Raw genomic sequence first — 20,874 nt, 5'->3', positions numbered from 1 at the left:
GGCGCTCTAGCTCCATAAATATTGAAGAAAATGATAAATACCTACCAATTGACCTGAACTTGATTGACCCCAAACCAGATTTGGGTCATGTTTAGAGAACCTGGAAGCTCGCGAATTTTCGAAGATCTACCTTCAAACACGTGCTTTGCATTTTTTCGACCAGAACTTGACCCCATCGTGACCTTGAAATTTGATGAGGGTCATTGTCTGAGGGTCATCAAACCATGGGATAGTGTGAAGTTTAAAAGCTTTAGCTTCAAAAACATAAAACACAAGAGGCGAAGCTTTCAAGGCTCACGTAAGAAATCGACAAACAGTAACACAAACTCAATCACTCCGTCACACATACACACACACACACACACACACTAAGTAACTGAGTAAGCATCTATAGGTGAAACTGTGCAAGAAAGCGAGACACTGGATCTGCCAACTAGTCTCGGCCCGCTCACAATAACAATGACCGAGACTTTCAGTAATTCCTTCGCGTGACGTCTAACCCTCTTACGTCATAATGTGACGTCTTCAAATGTTAAAGTTTCTATCACACACGTCAAACACTTTTGACCGAGACGTAATCTTCTTATGCGAGCTTTATCCATAGACTCGGAAATGTTAAAGTTTCTATCACACACACACACACGCACGCACGCACGCACAGACAGACAAAAGTTAGCATCGCATAGGCTACACTTACGTGAGCCAAAAATGACGATTTTCGTTTGTTGTTGTTGTTCGGCTTGTTCCGGCTGTGGTTTGCTTAGGTTCTACACAGTTCTAGCTTCATAAATCAAAGAGAAAGTCATAGTTCTCCCTTTTTACATTTAGTCAAATTTTGACTAAATGTTTTAACATAGACAGGGAATCGAGACGAGGGTGGTGGTGGTGTGTATGTGTGTGTGTGTGTAGAGCGATTCAGAGAAAACTACTGAACCGATCTTCATGAAACTTCACATGATATCCCCAGACGCGTTTTTCATTTTTTGGATAAAATAATATCATTGATAACGTCATATCCGGTTTTTTTGTGAAAGTCACTGTCACGCCCTCAATTTTCTACCAAATTGGTTGAAATTTTGGTCAAGTAATCTTCAACAAAGCCCAGACTTTGGTATTGCATTTCAGCTTGGAGGCTTAAAAACTAGTTAATTAGTTTGCTAATTAGATGTCATTAAAATAAAATTTTCACTGACAGATTTAAAAATGATTGCATCGTATTCCTCAATTTCTCCTAAATTCAAAAATATATACATATGTCACGTTTACTCTAAAACTGTGCTCAGAATTACAGAAATAGGTTAAGTAGGCCTAAATATACTGTGTCTGCACGCTACGCGGAGACGAGCGTGACCCGTCTCGGTCTTTGACTGTGGTTAGTCGAGACTATCTTAAATATAGTCTCGGCGATGACTGTTTGTTGGTGTTAATCTGTTACTTGACTAAATGTTTTTATATCGCTTCACGCGACCTGTTTTTTGTTAACCCGACTTCGGCCCGCTTCAAATTTGACGCAGTTCAACCGAACTTACGTCATGAATTGAGTTCATCAACACTTAGCAGTGTAAACAGTTTCAAATCTACAGCTTCAATAACATCCGAGAAATTGCAACGTTATTTTTTTTTCGTCTACTGACTGTCTTACGGACGGCCGAACACTGCTCATTACTAAGACTTCCCCTGATTGCTCAGCCGAGTAAAAACAAAAAAAACAAACAAAAAAAACGTATGTTTGCGAGAGTGCTCGTGTGTCCTGAAAAACGAAGATACCTATTAAGAAATTTCTCGTATTAAGAAATTGAAATAGTCATGGAAAATGCACAGGTGGGGGACATATATGATAGTTGATATCACGTTTAATACATAGACATATGTACGAAATGCTTACATCAAAATGAAAAACAACGAGAGAGAGAGAGAGAGAGAGAGAGAGAGAGAGAGAGAGAGAGAGAGAGAGAGAGAGAGAGAGAGAGAGAGAGAGAGAGAGAGAGAGAGAGAGAGAGAGAGAGAGAGAGAGAGAGAGAGAGAGAGAGAGAGAGAGAGAGAGAGACACACAAAGAGAAACAGAAATAGATTCAAAGTGTTTTCTTCTGGTTTTCCTTTTTTTAAACACTGCTTCGGCAGAAATTGCATCGAAGACTGACGATCTCTCGCTGTCCGAAATTCCGTCGAATCCTGTGTCCAACACGAATGGTGACTGTATCATGCAAGGACTATACTTGATTCTCGGTTGTTCAATCCGGGTCGAGCAAGCCCAAGGTTAACACTCATACTGGGTATTTTTTTGTTTTACTGGCAGAAAAGAACGTCTGAAGAACACGCCAATGACAGCATCAGACTGGCCATGCTGTGAACTGATACTTTGTGTTGGACCATCGGGCTACAAAATGAAAGGTATGAAGGCTTTCCTGTTCCTCGGGTAGTCGTCGAACTTCTCCTGGTACCACCTGAAAGCACAGAAACAAATACTGATTGTTAAATAAAGCCGGAAGGCGCAACCTACGGTCAAAACCTGATACTTCGGCGAGTGTTTTTTTTCTTCTCTTTTTCTTCTCAATTACTCGAGCATTCTTCGGAATTTTAAGAACTCTCGCTCACCTTCCCCGGCGGTCACGTGATCCCTGTAAAAGAAATCTTTAATCCGAAAGGTGATCCAGATAGTCAAGGGAACGGCCTTAACTGGCATATAAAGTTTGATTGAAATGACAGGGGAATGAATGTTTTGATTTGGGTGCGAAAATTGTTGCAATAATGTGCAACAATTACATTAGATAACATAACCTAGTGTATTAAGTTATATTTTTAATTAATTTTGTCATCGTATGAGTAATATAATAGATTGGTTCATCCTTTAAAGCTTACTTTTAAGGGACTCATTTTGCAGCCCATTCTCCACCCCGCCCACCTCCTCCACCCAACCCCCCCCCCCCCCACCCTTCCTCCTCAACACCCCCCCCCCCCCCCCTCCTTCCCAAGTCCCGTCTAAGTCTCTTTGTATTTTCCCAGTTGCAAGACCTAACCTGTGATGCTGACAGGCCCGTGGACCGATGTTGCAGGCAGTAAAGATGGCGAAAGCCAGGGTGGGAAAGGTGCCGCACATCACGGCGAGTCCGATCCACTCCAGTGACTCGCCGAAGAAGTTGGCGCCGGACACATACTCAAACATTCCTCCTGAAAGAAAAGCCGGAGAAAAATAAACATGAGTGATATGATATTTCAAGTGGAAACTGCAAAAGTTGAAACAGTCCCAAAGTTTTAAATTTGGCGAATCGTGGTTTACCCGATCGCCGCCCCGTACAGATTCGCCGCTGCCAGAATCCCCTTCTCATATTTGCAAATCGCCGAGTGGCGATTTCGCCTCAGGTCTTTCCATGTCTAACCATGCATTTCTGGCATTCCCCCGACAAGTCTTCCGCTTCCCGCAATACACACACACACACACACAAACACACACAAACACACACAAACACACACACACACACACACACACACACATACACAAACACATGCACCAAGTGACCCACACGCAAGTACAAACACAAACGCGTGCGCCTGCGCGCACACATACATGCAAGTATATGCACACAAATATGCAAATATACACATCTGAAACAGTCATTGAAGGCATGAAACAATTACAGTAGATAACATATATGCTTGAGAACAAAAGCACACCAAGACCCACATACAGAGAGAGAGAGAGCGAGAGAGAGCGAGAGCGGAGGTATTACACACCGGTACGACCGAACTAAGGTAACGTTAAATTACTGTTGTGCAGCGGGTTGAAAGAATACCCTATACCTCGGAGATATACCTTCACTCGGTCTCAACGACGTCACGTGACATGTTATATGGTGGAAGAGAATGCTGTCGCTTATTTTCCACCCTCATTTCGGTAATACTGAAACGATGCTCAGTCACGGAAAGAACTATCCAAACTTGCAAGCACAGCCGCGGTTGTCCTGTAAGTTCCCGATCCATGTTAAACCCTCATCCTCAAAAGGAAAATAAGCGACAGCATTCTCTTCCACCATATAACATGTCACGTGACGTCGTTGAGACCGAGTGAAGGTATATCTCCGAGGTATAGGGTATTCTTTCAACCCGCTGCACAACAGTAATTTAACGTTACCTTAGTTCGGTCGTACCGGTGTGCAATGGGTGGAGGGAGGGAGGGAGGGAGGGAGGGAGGGAGAGCGAGCGAGCGAGAGAGAGAGAGAGAGAGAGAGAGAGAGAGAGAGAGAGAGAGAGAGAGAGAGAGAGAGAGAGAGAGAGAGAGAGAGAGAGAGAGAGAGATTAAAAGACAAAAAAAGTCGCGTAAGGCGAAATTACTACATTTAGTCAAGCTGTGGAAATCACAGAATGAAACTGAACGCACTGCACTTTGTCACAATGACCGTAGTCCGCCGCTCGTGCAAAAGGCAGTGAAATCGACGAGCCTGTTTAGCGCGGTAGTGGTTGTGCACGCTTTTCTGTACCTCTCTTCGTTTTAACTTTCTGAGCGTGTTTTTAATCCAAACATATCATATCTATATGTTTTTGGAATCAGGGACCGACAAGGATGACGATGAAATAGTTTCTAAATCGATTTCGGAAATTTTATTTTAATCATAATTTTTATATTTTTAATTTTCAGAGCTTGTTTTTAATCCAAATATAACATATTTATATGTTTTTGGAATCCGAAAATGATGAAGAATAAGATGAACGTAATTCTGGATCGTTTTATAAAATAAAATTTTTAATTACACTTTTTAGATTTTTAATGACCAAAGTCATTAATTAATTTGTAAGCCTCCAAGCTGAAATGCAATACCAAAGTCCGGCCTTCGTCGAAGATTGCTTGGCCAAAATTTCAATCAATTTTATTAAAAAAATGAGGGTGTGACAGTGCCGCCTCAACTTTTACAAAAAGCCGGATATGACGTCATCAAAGACATTTATCGAAAAAATGAAAGAAATGTCTGGGGATATCATACCCAGGAACTCTCATGTAAAATTTCATAAAGATCGATCCAGTAGTTTACTCTGGAGCGCTCTAAACTTGACTAAATGTAACAACAGACAAAATACACTAAAAGCGCACAGAAACGGACACGGAATGCAATTACAGATAGAAACAAGTAATCACAGCTAGCTCGCAGTCTTAAAATGTCTTAAAATTTAATGTATCAGTTTCAAAGCAGCCATTCGTTTTGCATTTCTGCATTCCACTTTCTAGGCGTGGCCCCATTGTGTTAGAAAAATAGAGTCAAATGATCTGTCATCATCGTGTTTCGCTGTAGCAACAACATTCATTCAGCCACTATCCATTAGGCCAGAAAATTTTTTTTCTATGTTTCTGGTAACATGGCTACAAAAAATAGGGTAGGTAGGTAGGTATTTTTTTTAATTTTTTAAAAAATGTTTTGGTCAGGGTAGAAAATACCTATACAGTGACGCAAAGAGACTGGACTTACTATACAAAGAGAAAGACAACACATTACAAAACAAATGCGACAAAAGAGATGCGGGGTTATCCCCCTTGTGTCGTCTGCCGTCTGTTACTTTCGTTTGGACGCTTTTTATATTTAGTCAAGTTTTGACTAAATATTTTAACATCGAGGGGGAATCGAAACGAGGGTCGTGGTGTATGTGTGTCTGTCTGTCTGTGCGTGTGTGTGTGTGTGTGTGTGTGTGTAGAGCGATTCAGACTAAACTACTGGACCGATCTTTATGAAATTTGACATGAGAGTTCCTGGGTATGAAATCCCCGAACGTTTTTTTCATTTTTTTGATAAATGTCTTTGATGACGTCATATCCGGCTTTTCGTGAAAGTTGAGGCGGCACTGTCACGCCCTCATTTTTCAACCAAATTGGTTGAAATTTTGGTCAAGTAATCTTCGACGAAGCCCGGACTTCGGTATTGCATTTCAGCTTGGTGGCTTAAAAATTAATTAATGACTTTGGTCATTAAAAATCTTAAAATTGTAAAAAAAAAATTTTTTTATAAAACGATCCAAATTTACGTTTATCTTATTCTCCATCATTTGCTGATTCCAAAAACATATAAATATGTTATATTCGGATTAAAAACAAGCTCTGAAAATTAAATATATAAAAATTATTATCAAAATTAAATTGTCCAAATCAATTTAAAAACACTTTCATCTTATTCCTTGTCGGTTCCTGATTCCAAAAACATATAGATATGATATGTTTGGATTAAAAACACGCTCAGAAAGTTAAAACGAAGAGAGGTACAGAAAAGCGTGCTATGCAGCATAGCGTAACCACTACCCCGCTCTTCTTGTCAATTTCACTGCCTATGCCGTGAGCGGTGGACTACGAGTATACGGTCTTGCTGCGTTGCATTGCGTTCAGTTTCATTCTGTGAGTTCGACAGCTACTTGACTAAATATTGTATTTTCGCCTTACGCGACTTGTTTACATTTAGTCAAGTTTTGACTAAATCAAAATGTTTTAACATAGAGGGGGGAATCGAGACGAGCGTCGTGGTGTATGCGTGTGTGTCTGTGTGTGTGTGTAGAGCGATTCAGAGTAAACTACTGGACCGATCTTTATGAAATTTTTCATGAGAGTTCCTGGGTATAATATCCCCAGAGATGTTTTTCATTTTTTCGATAAATGTCTTTGATGACGTCATATCCGGCTTTTTGTAAAAGTTGAGGCGGCATTGTCACACCCTCATTTTTCAATAAAATTGATTGAAATTTTGGCCAAGCAATCTTCGACGAAGGCCGGACTTTGGTATTGCATTTCAGCTTGGAGGCTTAAAAATTAATCAATGACTTTGGTCATTAAAAATCTGAAAATTGTAATTAAAATTATTTTTTTATAAAACGATCCAAAATTACGTTTATAGTATTCTTTATCATTTTCTGATTCCAAAAACATATAAATATGTTATATTCGGATTAAAAACAACATCTGAAAATTAAAAATATAAAAATTATGATTAAAATTAAATTTCCGAAATCGATTTAAAATCAATTTCATCTTATTCCTTGTCCGTTCCCGATTCCAAAAACATATAGATATGATATTTTTGGATTAAAAACACGTTCAGAGAGTTAAAAAGAATAGAGATATAGAAAAGCGTGCTATCCTCCTCAGCGCAACCGCTACCGCGCTTTTCTGGATTGTTAATTTCACTGCCTTTGCCACGAGCGGTGGACAGACGATGCTACGAGTGTACGGTCTTGCGGAAAAAATGCAATGCGTTCACTTTCATTCTGTGAGTTCGACTGAGCTTGACTAAATGTTGTATTTTCGCCTTACGCGACTTTCTTTTTTTTTTTTTTTTTACAAATGCAATAAAAAAAAGTCTAGGGTCGGCGGGAAAAACCTAGGTAGGATCGGGTGACCAGAAACATACAACTTTTTTTTGTTGGCCTTACAACATTCCATTTTAAGTCCGCGAATGATTGAAATCTTAAGAAAATGAGACCGTCTTCGAAAATAGACCATTAACATAAGACAGTAAGGGGAGGTATTTAGGAGAAACAAGCAAAACTATATAAAAACAATATTAAAAAAACCCGGGAGTTATCGTATCGTTTACGTAAAAACAACACTATCACTGTCGTTTTTTACATTTAGTCAAGTTTTGACTAAATGTTTTAACATAGAGGGGGAATCGAGACGAGGGTCGTGGTGTATCTGTGTCTGTGTGTGTGTGTCTGTCTGTGTGTGTGTGTGTGTGTGTAGAGCGATTCAGACTAAACTCAGTACTGGACCGATCTTTATGATTTTTGACATGAGAGTTCCCAAGAATGATATCCCCGGATGGTTTTTTTTAATTTTTTCGATAAATGTCTTTGATGACGTCATATTCGGCTTTTGTAAAAGTTGAGGCGGCACTGTGACACCCTCATTTTTTAATCAAATTGATTGAAATTTTGGCAAAGCAATCTTCGACGAAGGCCGGACTTTGGTATTGCATTTCAGCTTGGTGGCTAAAAAAATAATTTATGAATTTGGTCATTAAAAATCGGAAACTTGTCATTACAATTTTGTTTTTAAACGATCCAAAAACAATTTCATCTTATTCTTCGTCATTTTCTGATTTTAAAAACATATACATATGTTGTATTTGGATTACAAACAAGCTCTGAAAATTAAAAGTATGAAAATTATGATTAAAATTAATTGTCCGAAATCGATTTAGAAACAATTTCATCTTATTCCTTGTTGGCCCCTGATTCCAAAAACATATAGATAGGATATGTTTGGATTAAAAACAAACTCAGTACACTAAAAAGAATAGAGATACAGAAAAGCGTGTTATCCTGCTCAGCGCGACCATTACCGCACTATTCTGGCTTGTCGATTTCACTGCCTTTGCCACGAGCGGTGGACTGACGAAACTACGAGTATGCGGTCTTGGTGAAAAAATGCAGTGCGTTCAGTTTCACTCTGTGAGTTCGACAGCTTGACTACGCGACGTGTTTAAAATGTTTTTCGTGTGTGTGTGTGGTTTTAAAAAAATAATTTACGGACTGCCAATGTCATGTTTTCCTTCATGAATGTTGCGTTATGCCAGTATGTCGAAATCAAATAATCCCTGAAGAATTAACATACATGTCCCGTCATTTGCAGAAACTCGTAGCTGAATAAAACCTCGTAGCGGAATAAAAACGTTATTAGACTTGTCATACAAGTACACCGACCAGAGCTTCCAAGCCTATTGCCATGTTGTAGACCACTACTGCGTCATGTGAACACAAAGCTCATTCTAACATTCCAGTTCACTACCAAGTCAAGCCAATTCGATAGGGATCCTCGTCGCACACAAAAAAATAAAATAAAATAAAAATCAACACGGTCTCAAGTTTCGTTTGGGATTCTTCCCTATGTCACCACACACAAGGGACACCTTTAATACGATTCTGAACGTTCATTTTTTTTAATCGCAAACGCTGTGTTTGGATACTCGTTGCAGATTAATTTATCAACGTAATGTCTTTGCTTTCGTTCCTCTCCCTACTATTTCGGCCCTGAGAGGGGTGAACCCTGCGCGTATTTGCTAGACTACAGATTTGAGTACATGTACTGACCTACATTCGAACAGGTTTCGTCTCATTGTTACAGGGATGGCCAAATCGTCCGCCCGATCGCCCGGGGCGAGTAAAACATCCACCGGGCTAGTATAGAAACCGCCTGGCAGCTCGCCCGGCTGGCCAGTGAAAATTCTGGTCAAAGGCAAAACTGTTGGTTGTACTATCGAGTTATAAAGCTATAGAAACACTGCAGATGCATGAACTTGTGTCGTCTGCAAAATCATCGCCATGTTCTAGTGAAACAAAAGCGAGGCTCCTGTGCGTGTCACCGCTGTTTTTATTGTGTACAGAAATCTAACACTCATAACTTGTTGTGTGGTATGTACCGGACCAGCGAAATTTCTGGCGGGCTAGTGACTTTCTTGAAGTTACTCGCCCGGCTGGCGAGTTAACATTTTGAGATGTGGCCATCCCTGTTGTTAGCGTTCTCATGAACAGAATCGGGACTCAAACACAGAAGAGCTTGCAAAGTTCAACCGTTTCCCTAGCTATATGCGATGATTAAATCGATTAGCATAGCATATCGAGTTTAAATGGAAGCACAGGAAATGTCCCTTGGACTTATTTAGTTTAAATTTGCCAGGAACATTCTCCAATATGGCTTTTTCACAACAACATATCCTCAAATGTCGCCAATAATGGCATAAGTTCACTGCAACCGTATTTGGACTTGTTTAGTTTAAATTTTCCAGAAAAATTCTCCAATATGGCTTTTTCACAACAATATATCCTCAAATTTCGCCAATAATGGCATAAGTTCACTGCAACCGTATTCATAAAGACAATTCAACCAACAGATACAACCGTCCGTTTCCGATATGTTTACATCTAAACGTCTATAAGTAACTAATTTGAAGGTACACACAGGATGACACAGCACATAAACACTCAACAATGAGACGGTGCAGTAGATGTTATCACTCAGTTTTTCTTCCTTTGCTAAATCATAAAATTTGAAAGAAAGTAATAATCTGAAAAACGTTGTCTTTCTCCTGTTCTTGTTTTCATGATTTAAATCCATTTTACAAACAAAGTGAAAGCTCTAACTGCTCTTCTTATTCTTCTCACATTTTAAAATAATGTTTAAAAGCTTATCAATCCTTAAATGAATGAATGCATGATCAATCAACAAAGAATCCATGCAATCTAAAAGAAACATAGCAATGATCAAGAACATTAATTATTCCACAAAATGACTGGCGCTTATGGGGTTCCATGCACATTTAACCGCCTACACAGATACGCACATTATATACTGCGAAGCATGTGTGATGCCGTGTCAGCTAGCAGATCATACACGCATGCATGAGCGTAAATCGGATCAGTGCAGTTGAATGAGAAAGATTGTACAACTGTCACATTCCACCCTACATTCTCCCTGTGCACTGATGCATTAAACCAGACTGAATGTTTACGGTGCAAAAGGAATGTTCGAAATCTAACAATTTGTGTCAATAAAACCATTATTGTCAACAGTTGTCACAGTACACAGAAAAAGCAGCGCCGATGAGCTTACTGACAATCGCGTTACACAGATTTCGAAATAAAAAGTCCAAGATGGCGGCACCCACCCCGACAATAAAAAAAAACCAAATCCCAATGATAATGACTATTAGCTTCAAAACATAACTCATATGATATTCAATACTTCTTCGGTTGTTTTAAACATGTAAGCATCTAAAATAAGTTGAATCAAGCTGCCGACCAAAAGCGTTAATTACCGTTCAGATGCCTCTGCTTAGATCATAGTGCATCGTGTGCGGGGATGTGTGTGTATGTGTGTTTGTGTGTTTAGGAACCAAAGCAACGACAATGACAGATCGACGCACAAACGAACACGTTTAGTCACAAAACAACCATTCCACGAGTAACCGATCTAACACACACACACACACACACACACACCTCAACAACGACAACCACAACAACAAACCCACGTGCATAGACTGGCAAATAACAAGCACCAACACATTTCTGAATTTAACACAGAAACAAATAAACAACTATACATAGGCAGACAGCGACGAACAGAGTGTCCAACTTTTCAACACGACAGTCTCAACGGGGACTTACCGTATGGAATTTTGTATCCTTTCTCGCCTTCTTTCCGCAAATTCCGCAGGACGTGGTCCGAATAAATATTGATGGCCATGCCCACTAAAAATATCAATATGCCTGCAAAGGAAAAAAAATTCATTTCTAATCTCAGAACAGACACGTCAAAACACAAACGAAACAGAGAAAACGAAGCAAAACATACGCAGATGTGCATCGCTATCGTCGTGATGTTGTCATACAAAAGCAATCACAATTTTTTTTTAAATAACACGAAAAAGAAACAATTGCGTTGTTACTAAAACTCTTCATATACATTTTTTTTCGGTTGTTTCTTTTTTTACCAAGTTGACAGAAGCAGAACCAATTTCAGTGAACGATAAACTCCCTCTCTTAAATTAAACACGCGGCGCAGAATGCGGGCAATGTACGTTTACCTAGAATAAAAAGAAATCATCCACATGGCAAGAGTCAATCAGCATAGCGCTAATGGAAATCCAGGCAACGCATTTTGCCAGATGCTCGCTTTAAAACTAAATCACTGTTAAACTGCCATTCTAAAAGAGCTTCGTCTTTACTTCCGCAGCTGGTTGACATACCACTGAAATATGATGCCGTATAAAGAATAGTTCATCAAATATATAAATGTACAACAAAATGGAAAACAAGTTTTTTTCTGCCTTTTTCTGACAATCAATCCATTCATTCGTCCGTACATGCCATGAATTCATTTCGTATGTGTATTTTTTCTTCGGCTAATGTCATACTGTACATGTAAAAACTTTACTCTGGTTGAAAACCGGTTATCTTTTACCCGTTTCAGTGTCATTAGATGCATGGTGAGCACATTTTTATTTGCTCTCTCTCGTGCCTTCATTTACCTGGCACATAACATGCAGTTAAATAAATAAATCAATAAATACATTTTTTTTTAAATCAAATAAATTCATATACATGTACCTGCATGAATCAAATTTAGACTAAAATTCCACAAAGTTACGAATTAAAAAAAACAAGTCGCGTAAGGCGAAATTACTACATTTAGTCAAGCTGTGGAACTCACAGAAAGAAACTGAACGCACTGCATTTTTTCACAATGACCGTAGTCCGCCGCTAGTGCAAAAGGCAGTGAAAGTGACGAGCCTGTTCAGCGCGGTAGCGGTTGCGCTGTGCTGCATAGCACGCTTTACTGTACCTCTCTTTGTTTTAACTTTCTGAGCGTGTTTTTAATCCAAACATATCCTATCTATATGTTTTTGGAATCAGGAACCGACAAGGAATAAGATGAAATTGTTTTTAAAACGATTTAGGAAATTTAATTTTAATCATAATTTTTATATTTTTAATTTTCAGAGCTTGTTTTTAATCCGAATATAACATATTTATATGTTTTTGGAATCAGAACATGATGAAGAATAAAATAAAAGTAATTTGGGATCGTTTTATAAAAAAAATTATTTTAATTACAATTTTCAGATTTTTAATGACCAAAGTCATTAATTAATTTTTAAGCCTCCATGCTGAAATGCAATACCGAAGTCCGGCCTTCGTCGAAGATTGCTTGGCCAAAATTTCAATCAATTTTATTGAAAAATGAAGGTGTGACAGTGCCGCCTCAACTTTTACAAAAAGCCGGATATGACGTCATAAAATACATTTATCGAAAAAATGAAAAAAAAAACATCTGGGGATTTCATACCCAGGAACTCTCATGTCAAATTTCATAAAGATCGGTCCAGTAGTTTAGTCTGAATCGCTCTACACACACACGCACGCACAGACACACACACCACGACCCTCGTCTCGATTCCCCCTCTATGTTAAAAATGTAGTCAAAACTTGACTAAATGTAAAAAGCCAGAACTTACCTGCATAAAAACAGAAATCTGACACTGTGCTAAGATCTGCATATCTGAGAAGATGTCCTCCTTGAAGGTACCCGTTTAGTAAACAGAAGATGAAGGCTAAAACGAAAGGTACTAAAGGTGTCGGTTTTCCTCCTTTGATCAGGCAGGAAAATACGAATGTTCTGCAACAGACAAGGATAGACACAGTTTGTACATTGTACTATATATACTCTCACTTTTGAGTTACTCCAAAGGTAACGTTCAAAACAACAGAATCAAAAAATAAGAAAGGTAGGCCGGTTGTTGGAACGTTTGTTATTGACAAAACAATACATTCACAAATATATCGACGGTCTTTTAAGTTACACAAAGTTTTAAAAACAATTAAAAATAGAAAAATGTTGTTCAAAACAACAGTTCAGAATAAAAGTAGACACACCTTAAAATAAAATAAAAAACGAAAAAAGTACAAGAAAATAAAGAAGGAGGTAAAAGGAAGGAACGAAGTGGGGTACGTGACCCGGGATGTGGGGTTGGGGGATAATAGTTTAAAGCCATATGTACTCGATGACTATACACGCTAATTGCTTTACCAACAGCTGGAGACATGCTAAATTAAGTTCCCTGCAAAATATTGTGGTCTAGGACCCCTTCAATGTTGAGATATGTTAATTTTCATTTTGATCTGGATCGTCCTATTTATAGATTTGGCAACACATGCGCTGTTGACGCAAGGGAGAGAACTCCGTGTCGTTGTTGACATCCTCACTTTTTCAGAGGCTAGAACAAGCTGAAATGCACGTATATGGTCCGCGCATGACGACATATCGTCATTATATGGTCTTATGGTGCGTTTGACATCGATTGTGGGCAAACTATACTTTGTAAACACGGGAGTAAGTTAGTAAGCCTTTAACTCACACCCAGTAAGTAACACATGCAAATGCGCGCACATTGAACACAGACACAAACAAATCAACAACAAAAATCATCGATCGATTGATATGATATATACAGCTTCAGGGGAAATGTTTTCGTTAAAAATTAAAATAAATATCAAAGAACAGTTTGCATTACTGCTTTACAGTTCCTGTCCACGTTATTAAACAGAATCGCCCCCAAACGATTAAGAAGTATACAGCCATAACAAAGACAGAAAGGATCGAGAAACTAAAAGCTGGTTAAAAACAAAAAAGCCATTTTAAACAACGGAAAGAGGAAAATATATAGTACGAAGACCATTTGATCAGTGTGTCGAAACAAGTTTTAGTGCGCCGACAATCTTTTACAAAGTCCGCTTTGACGGATGGAAGCCTGAATAGTACATGTTCGAAATAAGCTTTTAGACGAAGTACATAGCGCTGACTATTTCTTGTGGTGAGTTTTGCTCCAGGATTGTTGGAAAATCTGAAAAACTATCAGGCGAGCATTTTTTCAAACAGCAATTTCTGATTTTCGGATGGTTACTTGTGATTACAAGTATTGCAGAAGCCGCAGACCAATGTTGGCAAAACTAAGTGAGGCCCGAGACTGAGTCCCGGGAGAAAGAAAGTCGGGAGGAAGGGGGTGAGAATAGGTCTCAAGGCAGGAGCCTCATTGATTCCTTTTCCTAGGAATCGTTGTTTGCGCAGGGAGAAAATGAGTGTTCTACTGATGTTGACCCAAGCAGCAGAGCCGGTGGCAATGTTTGTTTGGTCCTCAAACACAGCTGACTGATGACCCTATCAAATAAGCACACAATAGGCGCCACCCGCTCGCTTTCGGTGTCCCGGTGTAACACGAAATTTTTACTCCACGACAAATTTACTCCGGAGTAAAAATCTTACTCCGAGTACACCTTTCGTACGAGAAAAGAACTCCCCAAGGCACGAACAAATTACTCCCTCCACGAAATTTTTACTCCCCATTTTTTTTACTTAAAGTAAAAATCTCGTTCACAAAAATGGGATGCGGGCGAAGGGATAATGCCAATAAGTGATCTCGCGCAAACGAATGTCGCGCTACCCTTCCTCCACTCCTTCCACCACCAAGACAAACACAGGGTTCCTGCAGGGCAGAGCTGATACAATTCAAGGAGTTTTCAAGGACATTTCCAGGACCAAATAAATGCCTTTCAAGGACATGATTTTCCCCAAATTAATGCAAAGCACCAAGCTTACCTTCAGGAAGGGAAGCAACTACAGGTAACTAGTAATAGTTAGTTCGTCTGCTTTTGTTTTCACTCGATCTTTTATTCTCCCAAAATGTGTGTACTGTATTTGACGAAAAAAAAGGGGGTTGCATTTTTTTTTTTAAATAAGACAAGCTGCTGACGAAATGTATAGGCAACAATTTGGAAAAATCAAGTACTTTTCAATGACTATTTAACAAAACTCTATTTTCAAGCACTTTTCAAGGCCTGGAAAAGGTTTTCCAATTTTCAAGGAGTTTTCCAGGGTTCAAGGACTCTGTACGAACCCTGCAAACAGGGGACAAGGGAGTAAAAGTTTTGTACACCTGGCATGGGAAGTTAAATTGATCGTGTTAGTGTGGAGTAATTTATTCGTTATTTATTCGTCAGGGGAGTAAAATTTTGTTTGTACGAAATATTTACTCGGAACTCACCTGTCGTGGGGAGTAATTTTCTCGTGTTATGGGGGAGTACTTTTTTCGTAAAGGGAGTAACATTTTCGTACGAAATTTTTACTCCGGAGTAAAAATCTCGTGGGAGTAATTTTCTCGTGTAACACCGGGCCTTTCGAGTTTCCGATTTTTCATCATGGAAAAAATATATGCAAGTTCGCGCGCGTGCAAGTGTGTGGTGTGTGTGTGTGCGCGCACATGACATCATCTGCTTGCGCATTATTGTATGTCTCGATGGTCTATTCCAAAGAAAATAAAGAACAAGACGTTCCGATTCATTATAGTATTCGACTGGGACCACCCTTAATTCATATCGATCAACCCACACAGAGAGAAATACCGTGATTAATAAATAAACTGATGAAGGCGGGCCGGGGTAGGGGTGAGGAACGGGGTGTGGTGATTGGTCCGTCCTTGTTTTTCTTTCCTAATGCCCCCCTAACCCTTTCAGTTCAAAGTCTTAATCAAGTCAAGTTATCCCCCCACACCCCACCCCAGAAAGATGTCCACCTGACTAAATGCTTGACTGCTACTGCACACCTAGTTATAAATAATGACCTCTGTTTCGTTGTTTAACTCTCGGTCTCATATATATATACTGACCAAGTGGAAAATCCAGGCGATATATATTCAACAGCATCGACTGCCTATGGCGGCTAGGTCCCATTATATAGCTTCGTCACAAGACAGTTAGAGAAGACAAATCATGTGTCAACCGTTATCCTACCGTTGGGAGCAATGTGAATGGTATTAACACTACGCGCATTGCCGGAGAGCATATAAATAATGCATGTGTGACCAGACCACAGGAATGTTTCAAGTCATTGCAAAGCTCTCGGGCAAGCTGCACTTCACAGATAAAACCTAGTAGGCCTAAGTGTGACTAGCTGCGTGTATAGGGCTTACTTCCGACAACTTAGCTTGCTTATACATGTAGTTAGATTGATATGCTATGACATACATGGTAGTATATATTCCGGGCCTGTCCTCTCTGTTACCTCTTTAGTGCATGGACAGTTAATTTCCAAAGTAGATTTAGAGGCATGGACATTTAGACGTTATAAAGAAACAAATTCAAATGAGCTAACTTTTCAAAGATATTATTCTGAACCGAATAGGCTTACTGTTCTTCTACAAAGGAAGAATATAAAGAAAAAGAAGAATGCAAGGAAACAGGAATAGAGAGGAAGAAAAATGCAAGACAGACAAAGACAGGAGAAACAAAGACAACAACTAGAAAGCAGAAACATGTAATATTTTTCAACAACAACAAGTGAAACAACAACCAGCCAAACAAGTTTTCTCCTTTCAACCCAGGAGTGTGTGGAATGATTCATGACATGATCTCTGCTTTTGCAGGACTGATTTCAGGCATTTTTGCTTGATTAAACAGATGAGTATAATTACAAATAAAAAATATATTAAAAGGGAACACAATCAATATGAGGCTTATATCGCGCGTATTCCGTGGGTACAGTTCTAAGCGCAGGGATTTTTATTTTTTAAATTTTTATTTTATGCAATTTATATTGCGCACATATTCAAGGCGCAGGGATTTATTTATGCCGTGTGAGATGGAATTGTTTACACAATACATCACGCATTCACATCGGCCAGCAGATCGCAGCCATTTCGGCGCATATCCTACTTTTCACGGCCTATTAGTATTATTCCAAGTCACACGGGTATTTTGGTGGACATTTTTATCTAGATGCCTATACAATTTTGCCAGGAAAGACCCTTTTGTCAATCATGGGATCTTCAACGTGCACACCCCAATGTAGTGTACACGAAGGGACCTCGGTTTTTCGTCTCATCCAAAAGACTAGCACTTGAACCCACCACCTAGGTTAGGAAAGGGGGGAGAAAATTGCTAACGCCCTGACCCAGGGTCGAACTCGCAACCTCTCGCTTCCGAGCGCAAGTGCGTTACCACTCGGCCACCCAGCCCACAAACAGTATCATAAATTAAATATGAAATTACTCTCAGGTTACACTTGCACTCTACTGTTTACATGTACTTCTTAGTTAGTTACTGAAATGCCGTTAACGGTATCAGTAAACAAATGTATTCTACTTAAAATAAATTCAAAATTCAACAAATTACCATATGTGTGTATATATATATATATATGCACTACTATACTAATTGCTGTTATTCACTTATGATGCATACTGTAGGTTCTGCTCTGTAATCCATATTATAAGATCTATGCAAACAGGTAAACACAACCTTAGTTTAATACATGTAGCAATATTTAACAATCAGTTCCAGATGTACAGAATTCTCTTAGGTTATTTGTCCCTGCAGCAGTACAGTTCTTGTCGAAAAAAATAACAATATTTCCCACTGAAAAAGTGAATTTGACAACTCCTCCTGCTTCCTTTGAACATGATGCATGTACTAAAATTGATTTACTCACTGAATATTGTTGGAAGCTTCTGCTGTTGTGATTTTATTCCTGTATGCTACAACAACGCTTGTTCAAATGTGAAGTTCTGTTCCCCTTTTGTCGTTATTCTTTTATAATCTTTTATTTTATTTCAAGCGGAAGTAATTTTCTACACAAAAGAAAGAAAAGAAGGTGTGAGTTAAATAAAATAAAAGATTATGAAAGAATAACTGATGAGGTGGGTGGAAAAAAGAGAAGAAACACACAAAAGCTTTTTTCAGCTTAGCCTTCTGCTGAATGTCATGTTGATTCAACTTGCTGGTAAAACTGAAGGTGCAGCTATCAGGTATGTATACAGGAACAAAATCAAGTATGCAACATCTGTGGATCCAATTTCATTGCAACAGTTATTAAAAGTGATCAAAGGTCGCACGGTATTCCTCCACAATAGACTACAGAGTTTCTATTTGAAAAGACATGATAATTTAATTTGCATTGTGTGTGCTATAAATACTATATTTGCTTTTCATTCTGGTACAATAATAGATAACATACTTTGAAATGTGTTCAGCCATGGTACGTACTGAGAACAAAAAATAAAGTTTACATGTTTGTGATTATCATTAATGTTTCTTTGATGCTCTCCAACTATGCAAGGTATGAAAACTAATTACATTAATTTTCAAACATTTCCTCTCTGCATAAAACAGCCAGGCATGTGTTATAAAACAGCCAGCCATAAAACAGCCAGGCATGTGTTATAAAACAGCCAGCCAGATTTTTAGTACAGGTATGTGTCCAAGAGGAATGCACTCTTATCACATGTACAATTCTGAACACATTTGTTCTGATTTACATAATGACACACACACAAAATCTTTTGCTTTTTGCTACAGATAAAAATACAAAAAGTTCAGTTAGCCTCCAACAGGAAGATACCTAAAATACTTTACTGCCATCGGCCTAAACTATAAAACTACACACAAGAGTAATCTAACTTGGTTCCCTGACTATTACAATAACACTGAGTGAGTGAATGAGAGAGTGTGTGTGTGTGTGTGTGAAACTATTAAATAATTAATCTACAATAATAATGTTACATTTAACATACACAATAATTACAACAGACAAAATAATCACTCTGTCACAATGACACACACACAAAATCTGTTAAAGCATCTGCTAGTCAAATTATAAGCCATGTCTACAGATTTCTTTGGAAACCATTTTCTCGAATACAACAACAGCTTGTATAGTCATGTTTCATCCTTCTTACATTCTCACCTCAGGATTTGGTTTCCAAAACAAATAAAACATGCACTTAACAAAAAACAGGCATATAATATCAGAGTACTCATCTGTGGTATTAACATCTTAATCACAAATTGCTAGAATTTAACTAGAATAAACTATGTTTGGTTTCTCCAATCCAAGAAGTATTGATGATAATTTGATACATGCAGACACAAAACAAAAACATACATGTATGTGAGTGCACGTAAGCAGAAACTGACGCAAACATACACTTGCAAATTTAAACAAAAAACAATTAAAATGACCAAAGCGGCATTCACTACATCACACCTGGCCCTTTAAAAAAATGATTTAATACACACACACAGAAAACAAGAACGAGAATAAAGAGAAAGACAGAAAAGCTCTGAGAAAAATAAAATAGGACAAACTACATGGTCATGTAAAAGGTACCGAGAAACCAATACCAATGCCATATCAAGAGTAGTACTATTGTACATGTGTACATAAATTTAGATTTCCTATTCATTGTTTATTTTGGTACTGAAAAGCTGAAACAATTAACCTGTGTTGTCATGTTCGAGGCAAAACCACCGCACCTTGCCACACATTTAGTGATTTACAAGATCCTGTAGCTGACTGAGTATGCTACTGACTATAGCTCACTGCTCAGAATGTCATCATCATGTCAAATTAGCCTAGCTGGCATCATATTCATATTCGGGGTTGTACTATTATATATAATGTGACTTCAAAATTGTTCTCCTCTTTGATTTACAGAATAGCAAAGAATGTAATAGTAACATATACTGTCAAAATGTGAACATACATATATATTTCGTGAAAGTTAACACACACACACACACTGACGTAACATACTATTACTTTTAGATAATTAAGTGCTTGCACACACGTACACACACTCATCCAAAACAGGAAACACACACAGTTTAATACGTACATCAAAGACTACTGAACTCGATGCTAACCTGCCTACGATGGGACAAACGGTATCAAAATAATTTCCCATAATACCGGTGGGCCGGCCCGGGTGCCCTTGTTTCGCAATCAGCTGATCCAGTAAACTGCCCACTCTTCAGTCGTACGACGTTACGTACATTCGTGGCCGGACGTTCTGTTACACTTCGCACTGAAGTTATTTACCACGGTTTTAAATCGCAGTATGCAATCGATTATAATGAAAGAGGATCTTACCTTTGAAAGTAATGAAGCAGGAATAAGCTCAAGGCTATTTGATTTCTCTTCTCTCCAGCACGTGGACAGTCCGTAAAAACAGCAAGATAGAGTGGCACAACGAATGAAGGTAACTCTTGCACAAACCATGCAACTTTACCGGGTATTTGCACTCCCCAGCCACCGCGCGAGTACCTTCCATACGGTGCTCTGACATACTGAAGCGATACAATCACTGAGAGAGCCCAAAACAAGAAAATATAGCTCAGAAGGTCCATGAATTGGGCTTCATTTTGCAACAACGTTTGCATGAAGCTCTTTGCGTCGTCTGCAATCGCCATGATTGCTGAGATGGACTTGTGAACAAATCGTGTGGTCCCTTCTATAAACACGGAGCATCTGCCAATCAGATTGCGGCTTTTTGCAAAGCGCCCACGTGACTCGAGTAA

General features: G+C 38.8%; 1 protein-coding gene across 1 annotated transcript; it reads right to left on the bottom strand.

The window, feature by feature from the left end:
* Positions 1 to 398: 398 nt before the first annotated feature.
* On the bottom strand, positions 399 to 20,814 carry LOC138953897 (3-oxo-5-alpha-steroid 4-dehydrogenase 1-like). Its single transcript, XM_070325879.1, has 5 exons — positions 20,447 to 20,814; positions 12,984 to 13,144; positions 11,134 to 11,235; positions 3,018 to 3,168; positions 399 to 2,444 (listed from the first exon to the last, which is right to left on the bottom strand). Exons 1-5 carry the CDS (start codon positions 20,764 to 20,766, stop codon positions 2,378 to 2,380), a joined length of 801 nt encoding a protein of 266 aa, XP_070181980.1. The 5' UTR covers positions 20,767 to 20,814; the 3' UTR covers positions 399 to 2,377.
* Positions 20,815 to 20,874: the final 60 nt, after the last annotated feature.

The sequence above is a fragment of the Littorina saxatilis genome, linkage group LG17, assembly GCF_037325665.1.
Source record: "Littorina saxatilis isolate snail1 linkage group LG17, US_GU_Lsax_2.0, whole genome shotgun sequence".
Taxonomy (NCBI): Eukaryota; Metazoa; Mollusca; class Gastropoda; order Littorinimorpha; family Littorinidae; genus Littorina; species Littorina saxatilis.
The sequence above is the reverse complement of the archived record's forward strand: the minus strand, read 5'-3'. Positions and strand labels throughout refer to the sequence as shown.